The sequence below is a fragment of the Carlito syrichta genome, unplaced genomic scaffold, assembly GCF_000164805.1.
Source record: "Carlito syrichta isolate Samal-C Ts95f unplaced genomic scaffold, Tarsius_syrichta-2.0.1 Scaffold135982, whole genome shotgun sequence".
Taxonomy (NCBI): domain Eukaryota; kingdom Metazoa; phylum Chordata; class Mammalia; order Primates; family Tarsiidae; genus Carlito; species Carlito syrichta.
The window spans coordinates 111,380-121,994 of NW_007080078.1; the positions used below are offsets into that span (position 1 = coordinate 111,380).

The 10,615-nt window shown below is 51.6% G+C and overlaps 1 protein-coding gene across 4 annotated transcripts in view; it reads left to right on the forward strand.

Moving 5' to 3' along the window:
• Window positions 1-8,062, forward strand: part of HDHD2 (haloacid dehalogenase like hydrolase domain containing 2) — a 31,112-nt gene extending 23,050 nt beyond the window's left edge. For 3 of the 4 annotated variants that reach the window (XM_008049685.2, XM_008049686.2, XM_021708383.1), the window contains 3 exons: window positions 788-1,004; window positions 2,858-2,921; window positions 6,803-8,062. In XM_008049685.2, the coding sequence (XP_008047876.1) occupies window positions 788-1,004; window positions 2,858-2,921; window positions 6,803-6,906 (385 nt within the window). In that variant the 3' untranslated portion in view covers window positions 6,907-8,062. The remainder of the gene's footprint in view (window positions 1-787; window positions 1,005-2,857; window positions 2,922-6,802) is intronic. The other variant, XM_008049687.2, reaches the window with a different exon arrangement.
• Window positions 8,063-10,615: the final 2,553 nt, after the last annotated feature.

Below are 10,615 nucleotides of genomic sequence, written 5' to 3' on the forward strand. Positions count from 1 at the left end.
GAGTAGGTGCTGGGAGGGGAGTTTTAATTTGTGGGGACTTTGCTATTTGGTTTGTTTTGCCCTGGTCACTAGTGAGCACTCTTAGCCGGTTGTAGTTTGCTCATCAAGCTGATGGGAAAGCTCATCCCGCCTTTTGTTTGCTGTGTGAGTCTTGTTTGTCTGGCATCAGGACTCAGTGGGGAACGTGACAGGGAAGGCTCCCCTCAAACTTTGTGCACACGTTCCCCAGGGAAGATGGCCTGATTTGCAAAGTGACGTCAGAGCAGTTGCATAAATGGAGGGCCAAGTACAAGCAGAGACTCTTTGTAAAATGCTCTGTTAAACTTCTGAATTGACTTCCATTGTGGAGTAGAGGAAACAAATTAAATATTTCAGGAGTTAACTTGTCACTGCAGCAACAATTGTGTAGTTTTGTAAAAGGCTCAAGAGCTCCTGCCTGCCATTAGGGAAGGCTGAAACAACTTGTCTCATTAAGTTAAGCTTCTTCCCTTGAGTGTCTTATTTAGCTTTAGTTCTCTTAATTCTCTTTCCCTGGTGATTTGGGCAAAGTGTCTGAAACCACCAAAGGTAAAAGGTTGAAGCAGTCCCAAATTTAATAATCTATCACCTTTCTGGAGTGTGTCTGAGTAATTCCCAGCAGCTCTCAATGAATTCATTAGAAGGCAGCAAGTCATTAAAAGTTAATAAGAAGCTGTTTGTTTCTGAGTGTGACTAGAGCCTCTTTGCAAGCCAGATCTTCCCCAGCCCAGAGCACTGCTTTCAGCCGCTTCCCATTGTCTGTCTCCAGGCTCCTCATGGACGGGGCGCCTCTGATCGCCATCCACAAGGCCAGGTACTACAAGAGAAAGGATGGCTTGGCCCTGGGGCCTGGGCCCTTTGTGACTGCCCTGGAGTATGCCACGGACACCAGAGCCACCGTGGTGGGGAAGCCAGAACAGACGTTCTTCCTGGAAGCCTTGCGGGACGCTGGCTGTGTGCCAGAGGAGGCCGTCATGATTGGAGACGTGAGTAGTGCGCCCGGGCCCACTTCGCCCACGCTGGGAGGGCAGCCCTGGCAGCAGCCATGGCGGTGGCGATGGCGTCGGTGTGGCCTGTAAGCCAGGCATCCCAGAGGTGTTTAGGGGATTCTTCTAAAGAACTGAAACTTGTATTTCTCCGTAGTGTAGTGAGATCACAGATATATAAATCAAAAACCCCATTGACGGTTCAGGTCAGCTAAGTGCTTTATATGTCTGAGGAAAGCCTCTGCACAGCTCTAAATTTTTTTGAATAATATTTCTGCAGAGAGCAACCTCTACCTAACAAATTCTGCCATTATCGGTTTATTGATTTGTTCTCTTAGCATGCTTTATGGAAGAGCTTCCTGATCAGTGTGCCACAAATAGCTAAAGGTATTGAGCCCCCAGGCCCTCTGGGTGACGGGCTGGGCCTGGGATGATGAGAGGCCTTGGCTGGCCACCTCCAGGGTGATCACCTTGTCTGTGCACCCCCGAGCTGCTTCCCGTGAGTGTTAGGAAGGGAGCGCTCTGGGAAGCTCACTGCCTGCCATGTGGCAAGCTGGTGGCAGGGCTTATATTTCAGCCCCTAAGTAATTGCTTGTCGGGCTGAGAGGGATCCTTGCGATGGTCTCGTACAAACTGCCTCGTTGTGTGGGCCAAGAAACCAAAGACAGACTCTCCATGCCCAAATTCCACAGCTCATGAGTGGCACAACTGGAAGTGGAACTTGAAGCCGGGCCCCCCCTGCCCCCCACTGTCTAGCCTGCCATGGTGGATGTGTGTCCCAGTCCTCCTCCTAACATTTCTGTGATCATGCACCTCACATTGAACAGTCTCCTCCCGGCAAGACTTGAGCTGCCTTTCCTAGACACACGTGTCTGAAGAGGTAGCTGCCTGGGCTGGAGATGCCGGCCCTGCAGCAGGCGGGTGGCAGGGAGGGCCTGCTGTGTGGGCTGCTTGTCATCCAGAAAGGAGAGTGGCAGTTTTCCCCCCTCCTCATCTTTTTCTCACCTGCCTTCCTCCTCTCCCTCTCCCCCATCTCCACTTCTCCAGCAAGGCAAGTTTAGCTGTAACAGAAAAGGTTTTATGTTGGACCATGAATGAAGATTTGGACATTTTGGACATTCTGAAACTCATGTCCATGGGCCACTGGCAAATAATATTAGTGATTTTTTTTGGTGTGTATTAATGATTTTTAAGGAAAAAAGCCTTCGGGTGTGGTCTAAATGAATCCTGCTGTAGACACTGGTTTTCTTGATGTCTCGTCCATCCGTGGGTTTCTAATCCCTATGCATTCACCGTCACAAGCCACCAAGTATACTTGTCCCTGTCTTGAATAAAATTAGAAAAAGGAGCTCCCTCATCAGACTGACCTGTTATTCCCAAGTCCCAGAGCATCAGAGCATCCCAGAGCCGTTTAAGTCTAAGACTGAACTTGGCTTCTGCTGTTCTGGACAGCTGGATGGAAAGCAAGGACAGTGCTGCAGAGGTCCAGCCTGTTCGCGGTCTGCAGTTGGTGGTTTACTTTGGCGCCAGCAGCTGGGTAGCATGCGTTTCCCCACAGTCTGCTGAAAGGAGGTAGACCTCTGTGTGGCCGGGCGTGGAGACATGTGACACTGCTGTATGTGTTGGGCAGCTGGGATGACCACACTCTTTACCCCTTCCACCCCGGGACGCTGCCCTTTCCAAATGTGCTGTATCCTCACAGTGTTATGTGTGGGTTCACCCCTTTTCACCTCTCTTTATCTTCAGAGAAATGTTTGGGATTGCGGTGGCCATCAGCCCAAAGAGCAGTTGGTGAGGCTTGTTGGCCACGACCTGGAGGCACTGGGCTCAACATTTTCTTTGTGATTTTCCAGGACTCCAGGGATGATGTTGGTGGGGCCCAAAGTGCCGGCATGCTGGGCATCTTAGTCAAAACGGGTGCGTATCTTCTGGGGGAGTCCCTTCTGAACCAGCCTAGTAGAATACACAGCAGCCTAAAGAACAGTCTTTGCAGAAATGATGACAGGGCCTTGGACACTTTTATTCTCTTTCTGCCACAAAGCGAGCAAAAATAAATTGAGTCCAGGGGCTAGGTGTGGTGGCTCACACCTGTAGCCCCAGCACTTTGGGAGGTTGAGGTTAGAAGTTTGAGACCAGCCTGAGCAACATAGTGAGACCCACTCCCATCTCTACCAAAAAAATGTAATTATTTAAATGACTTTAGGATTACAGGGAAACAATAGGGGAGGCCCTGTGCTGTACAAAGCTAGGGTATCAGGGCTCGGAGACCTTTCAGCCGTTCCTAGCTGTGTATGTCAACCATACACAGCTGACAACAAGCACGTGTAAATTTCCTGGACATACAATTCACCTCATCAGAATGACGCAGAGGACTGTGGGGTGTGGTGCTCTGTGAATACCTTTGGTTTCTGAGCCGGCTGTAAGATGGCAATGTTGTTCTCTCTAGGAACCGGCCAGTTAAGTGAACTGATCCTTGGTGTTCATGTTTGCACTTTTAAAAAACTTTTTTTTATTGTCTTTCCACTTATTGTTTTAGGTGGCCAAAAGTTTAGGAAGTATTTCCGGCACCAATATTAGGGTTACCCTGTATGGTCCCTCCGATAACGAGGGAAGAGGAAAGACCCTTTAGAAAAGGGAGAATTCTGTGAAGAGAGTGTCATGACTACGGCAACTGGCCAAGTGTCTTGGTCCTGGCCTCACTCTGCTCTGGCCAAGCTCTTCCCCTTCCCCGGGCCCTGTAAGAATGATGGACTAGACTGTCCCTCTGGTCCTCTGTGGAGTGTGACCAGCAGAGTCATTACTGGGTGAAAAAAGCACAGGTGCGAGAGCTGAGAATGGGGCCCAGTGCTGCCACGGGGAGTTCAGTGGCTTTTCCAGTTACGACGGAAAGCCCTCCCCAAGCCTGCCACCCAACGGCACCCGCTGCATTGGGAACTAATAGCACATGACAGCTAGAAATCTTGCCCAAGAATTGCCGTTGCACTTGTATAAATCAAATAGATAAATGGTTCCCTAGATGTCTCTGTGAGCTCCTTTGCCTGGTTTCACATCATGGTAGTAAAGCTATTTAACAGGCCATGCACCAAAGGGAAGATTTAGACGTAAAGTCGCAGAAGGGTTATTGCTGGGAAATTCTTTAGAAAAAGTGACTGTGATTTTTGTTCAGGAAAATGTGGTTGCGTAAAAGCTATTTTGAGTTTATAATGGAAACAGGAAAATGTAGATTGAGCCACAATTGAGTAAGCAGTACATGGCAAGGTTCTGTACAGGGAAGATGCCATCTGCTCGTGCCTGAGGCCTGGGGTGACGACTGCAGCCATGCAGATAGCAGCTCTGGTCACTCCAGAGTGAACACAGTGGGTGTTTCTGGAGTTCTCCGTCAAAACAGTCTTCACCTGCCTGGGAACATCCCAGCCTGTGATGTCAGCAAAAGAGAGGAAGCAGGAAGAGAGGAAAGCCAGCCACACTCCTGCTGCAGTGTCCTGGCCTCCCAACTCCTGCCTTTTGCTGTCTTGTCTTGTGCTCATGGAGGAAACACCAAGACGCTGTTTCTGTGCTCGTGTGTTGTTCCCACAAATGTATCTCTTTATAAAGCTCGTGGGATTAAGGATTTTTCACTAAGTGTTGGAACAGGCTCCATGCTGGCATCTCGGTGGCCCGGCTCCCCCTTCCCACCAGCTCTGGTTATGACCAACCTGCCTCGGGGCCATTGGTTTAGTCTTTCAGAAGCCAACAGCATAACAGATTCAATATTTGCCATTAGCACAGAAGCTAAGGCCACCGTGACAGCAGCACTCTGTTACAAAGAGCTTTGCTCAAAACCTTGCGACCAGGGCATGTCTGCAAGCAGGCAGGAGGGCTGCTGACTGATACATTTTAACTCTGATACATTTTAACTCAGTGCATAGCCTTGAGTGACTTTGTTTCTTAGTGGGCAGCACAAGATAGATGCTCAGTAATTCGCCAATAAGGCTTGTCTGCTAGTCCTGGCCAGAGTTTATTTCTGTCCTACCTGTCAAGCAGTCTCTAGGCAAAACAGGACCTCTCTCTGTCATCAGCATTACATCCTGTGGTGCCCTCCACTCACCACCCATCCAGGAAGGCAGGAGCGACGCAGGTGTTTCATTTGCCCAGCAAACACAATTGAGCGCCTGCTGTGTACGAGCACAGTGCTGGGTGCTGGAACTGGAACACATGCCTTAGCCACGTGGGTCAGTGTGTACTTGGTGGAATCCCCACTTGCAGAGCCAGACTAAGCAGAAGATTCTAGAATCCCTTAACTCCATGGCTAAGAAACTTACTTGTTCCTAGGACCACTGGCTCCAGGAAGGGTGGTGTAGCAATAGTCATTAGCTCACCTGAGACAAAATAGAAGACTTGCAAAAGAGATGATACTCAGCAGGCCTTGAGCTTGAGAAAAAGCTGGCTGTGGAGTTGGCTGCAGGGGAGGCATGTCATGGGTACCTGCACAGGTCAGATGCCGGCTCCTCTCCCGTAAGAATGTTTAGTCAGTAAAAGCAGACAGGAGGCCTCTTCTCTCTGTGATGCGACGATGTGGCGCAGTCTCCAGGCTTTTGTTTGTCAGGCAGAGCCTCAAGGGAGATTGTGGAAAGAACTGGGTTTAGGCAGAGAGAACCAGGAGACCCAGAAGAGGGAGAAGCAGAGCTTGCAGGAGGAGGAGGGAGCAGGAGAAAGGCGGGCGCCTCCCTCCTGCCCTCCTTTCTTCCCTCTGTTCGTTCTTGTAAAACAGTCACATTTGCAGGTGCTTGCTCTGTGTTGGTCACTCCACTAGGCACTGGGAGCACAGGCCCTGCTCTCAGAGAACTCGGTCTTAGCTGGGGGACAACACCAAACAAGTGAGCACATAAACATAAGCTGTCTGTCATGGGGACAAAGAACAGAGTGGACAGGGTTAGTGTGTGGATGGGAGGGTGGGAGTGGCGGAAGCGGGAGGAAGGTCTCCCAGTGAGAATAATGTTCCAGGCCCAGGGATGGGCAGGTGGGAAACCCCAGAAAAGCCAGGCTCAGGCTGGGGCTGTGGCCTGGTGAGCTGGCAGCTTGTGCTGAGGCCCGAGTGACAGAGAGCCTGGTGGGCAGCAGTAGAGGCCTGGGGGTCTTTCTGAGGGGCACTGGGACCCAACAAGGTCTTGAAATAGGGCCCCATGCCTTGTGATTTGCACTTTTGAAGGTGCTCAGTGACCCGTGTGGAGAGCTTCTCTGGTGTGTGTGACATTGTGGGGTGTGAAATCATGTGCTTGGTGCTGGCACGCAGGCCGCCTTGGCCTCCAGGGTCAGGTGGCAAGCTATCCCTGGCACCCTGTCCTTCCTGGCCTGGCTGTGTGCATCCGTCACTCCTGCCCTCCCACCCCAGGCGTTCTCACAGGCCGGTCCCAGGGTCCCTGCTTGGCCACAGCATGTGCTGTCCCCAGTTCCCCTCAGGAGCAGAGTCCTCTGCCCCTGGGTGTGGGATTCCCTCAGTGTGGCACCGAGTTAATCAGCATTCTGTGTTGAGGGCCGAGGGCCAGGGAAGAATGTGATTTAAACACTGGAGGTTTGAGGTGAGCCTTAGCTGACCCGGGACCTGTGACAGTCACTGTGAGTGACCAGAGGGTCTGGGAATGGGCTGAATGTGGCATTTCTTTGAATCGCCTCATCATATTTGGAAGCCTCGGAAGATGCTCTGGGGACTTGGGGTCCTGATCATGTCCCGATCGTCAGGTGGTCCAGGGATGACCCGGGCACTCGCCGTGTGACTGACAAAGCGTTCTGCTCAGCTCACAGCTTTCCTTTCATTTCAGGGAAGTACCGGGCAGCGGACGAAGAGAAGATCACTCCGCCCCCTTACCTGACCTGCGAGAGCTTCCCGCACGCCGTGGAGCACATTCTGCAGCATCTGCTGTGAAGCAGCTCGAGATGCAGCTCCTGGCACTGTCTGCAGTGGGCCCGTCCCACCCGGTGCCCACATCGCGAGACACACGCCTCTGCTGGGCACATCTTCATCCGCTTGTATTGTGCATTGATGAGAAAGAAAGGTTTTGAATTGCAGCCAGCCACCAAGTCTTGCCAAGAATCCCTTCTGTTGGCTCTGTAACGAAGATGAGACCCAAAGAAAAGGAAAGCTGAGATTTCGAGCCATTTCTTTTAAAATATTCATCAGGTAGGCAGGGCTGGGAGGAGAAGCCACTGCAGCCAAGAGTGTTCTCCCTCCGCTGACACCCCTGGAAGATGAGGGGAATTCAGGCTGCGAATAAGGGTGAATGGCGGCTTTTACATGATAAAGCAATGCATTATGGTGCAGGAAGAGCCTTGCTGTCAATCCAGCTGAAGTCACCGGTGCCCGTGGAGGGTGAGGCAGGCGCAGAAGAGGGAGCTGCCCCTCAGCCTGGGCCGCGCGTGAATTCGCCTTCACAGATATTGAAAGTTAAATCTGCTGCCATATTCCCAGCACGGGTGACTTATTTTTCTCTTCATTAGCCAGAGACGACTAATTTAAATTTAGAACCGGATTTTAATTTAAAATAATATTTCCATTAATAACCTATTCATTGCAGATACCTATTATACTGTGTAACAGTTGTTTTGGAAATTTTATGTAAAATTAAAAACTATCAGTATTTTACAGATGTTTTAATTAGACATTGTTATTAACAGGAACAGTGCAGAAACTAAAATCAAGCCTTTACTGTCTTACAGACCGTGCATTTTTGAAGTTAGTGTCCACCAGGGTCCTATTCACTGTACATTTGCAAGATTTCATTATTTTTGCCTCTGACACTATGGGAAAAATCTGTTGGCACTACTGGGACAGATTCAGGCTTTTATGTACTTGGTTACTTCAGCTGTAAGATGAAATCTCATCGTGTAGCCGCATTCTTCCTCTCATGTTAAACCCACCAGAGTGAAGGGGACTGAGTGGGTAATGATTTTCCTCATACATTTGCATACTGTGATCATCCTGGGCCCTGGCAGTTGCTTTATGGGGCTCTTGGGCATTGAATTATTAGAATGTAATTGTACATCATTGTAGAGTTCATCTTATTGAAGCACACAGATGTTAATGAGCTTCGGGTTTTGGTGCTTGTTTAGAGATCAGCTTGGGCTTGGTTCAGAGGGAGCGAGAAGGAACCAGCTTAGGGTGGTGAGTGCTCTGTCCTTATGTTTGTACCGGCCAACTCAGGATTCCTGCATCCCAAAGGGCAGAAGACGAGAGGGGTGACTCCCACCCAGGTCAGAAGGGCGAGGGAAGGGCTGGGCGCGCAGGCCCTGAGCCGGGCAGCATGTAAGAGCCCTGGCCATGGGCAAGTGGCCTCAAATCACGTGCCTCTTCTCGTCTATAAAATGGAGACCATGCTAGTCTCCACAGGGTCGCAGTGGGTGTGAAGGGCTTGAGCTTTGTGTCAGGCACTTGGAACAGAGCTGGTGGGCACTGCGTGCAGAGCATTGGGGATGGTGCTGGCACAGGCAGGGTGGGGCCATCCACACTCTCCAGCCAGGAGAGGGCTTTCCTGAGGATGAGGAAGAGAGGCTGTGCTGTGCGTGGGCTTCCTTGGGCAGGGTCTCAGGAGAGGCTGGGCAGGTGGGAGCTGAGGAGAATGCACGGGGTGCTGCTCGAAGACACGGCAGACATCCGACTCTAGCACCCCTCCTCTGCCATCTCCACTGGCTGCAGCATGAGCAGGACATCCCTTCTGCCCCCATGGCACTGTGAGATGGACTCAGTCTTCACACGTGAGTGCTCCTCCCCCCACGAAGCAGGGCTGAAGCCCATTTTAATTTTGCTACCCCGTTAGTGTTTCATCATTGTTTTTTACATCTACTGCAACACGGGTGCTCAGATGGCTACTGAACCAATAAAAACCAACTGAAACTATTTCAGGAATGCCATACTAGAAAGCATAGCTGGGAGTCGGGAGGGGAAATGCTGCATTTTAGACGTGTTACTTTAAAGACACCCACAGGGGAGGCCCCGTTAGACTCTTGGAAGTGATGGATCTCATGCTCTGGAGACATAGCCAGAGCCAAGGAGTGACATCACTGGTGGGTAAGAGGTCAACAGCAGCAGGAGTGGGACAGCCTCAGAGTGTGACGGCCCAGCCGGGACCAGCCGGGAGAAATGGCTTCTCGCCTGTCCTCAGGCTGCTGTGTCACTGTGGGCCATGCAAGCCTCTGTCATTGGGGAGATTGGTTTAATCATGTTCTTCTGGGCTTACCAACTGTCCACAGAGAGTCTGCCTCGGGCCTTCTGGAGGCGACTTATCGTCTGAAGGCCTTTATTTCTTGGCCATCCCACACAAAGAGCTGTCTTATGGTACTAACTTCAGGGACAGTGTTTGTCTGTTTTGCTATAATCCCGTCCTGGGCCAGAAAAGGGACGCAGTGATATCTTGGGACCAGAAAGGTTATTAGACAACACCCATTGTCAGGAGTGGGGTGACTCGCACCTGCCCAGCCCACGCGGTGTAGGGGGAGCGAGTCCCGCCCCTGCACTCACACCTCTGGTCAGCCAGGGCTCAAGTAGTTCTGCCTTCTCAGCGTCCTACATCTGCCAGCGCTGCCCTGTCGGTTTGGAAAGGGAATGGGGTTAGCCCACCAAGGGCCTGATGACGCTACCATTGAGCTTCACCCAAGCTGTGACGTCAGAAATGCCCTCGGGTTGACAGTGTTGGTCGCTCCACCTTGAATTCCACACTTTAAGTGGGCAGCAGTGCGTGGGATGGGGGGTTGGAAAAAACCTACACGGGTTGGTTCATTCGGTTTTGGGTCAGTGGTGGTTCATGTGGGGAGAGCCGGAAGTCCCTGGGCACCTGTGAAAGAGAACTTGACAAGCTGCCCTGATCTGTCGCACGAAGCACTGTGTCCCCAGCAGGCTCCCCCGGCCACGTGGCAGATGCTTGTAGATGGCGTGCTTGCATCCTCACGTTCACCTGACACACTCGGTTGTTTATTGGCAGAGCGCACAAGACCTTTGCTGACTTGTGTCCTCCCAGTCCTCAGGCCCCCGTCCCTAAGTCCCTAAGCATGTTGTCATCTCAGGAGCAGCCAGGAGGTGCCAGGCACCAGAAGCCACTTGTCTAATGTGAGCCATAGATCTCTTCTGGTCCCACGGCCCTGAGCACCCTCTCTCCAGCTCTTCCCTTCACGTTCCCACATTTCAGCTCCTTACGGTTTCTCGGGCTGAGGAAATCAGCAGTCTGCTACATGCTGTGGGCCAAGCCTAAGGAAGATGACAGCAGAGGCGGCCCTGGATCCTGGGATGCGTGGCATGTGGCTGGGGAGCTGGCGCTCACGCAGACGGGCCTGCAATTCAAGGTCGGGACGGCTGAGAGGACTGTGCGAGGACAGAGTCCGTGGGCCTGAGGGTCGTGATCCAGGGGCTGAAGCAGGTGTGCACTGAGGTGGCCTTTGACCTTCATCAGCAATAACGAATGTTTCATTCATTCATTGGCAGTCAAGAAAAGGGCCGGCCAGGCGTGGTGGCTTAGCCTGCAATCCTAGCGCTTTGGGAGCCCAAGGTGAGAGGATTGCTGAGCCCCTGGGTTCAAGACCAGCCTGGGCAACCTGGTGAGACCTCATCTCTACGATAAATAAAAAAAAATTAGCCAGGCATGGTG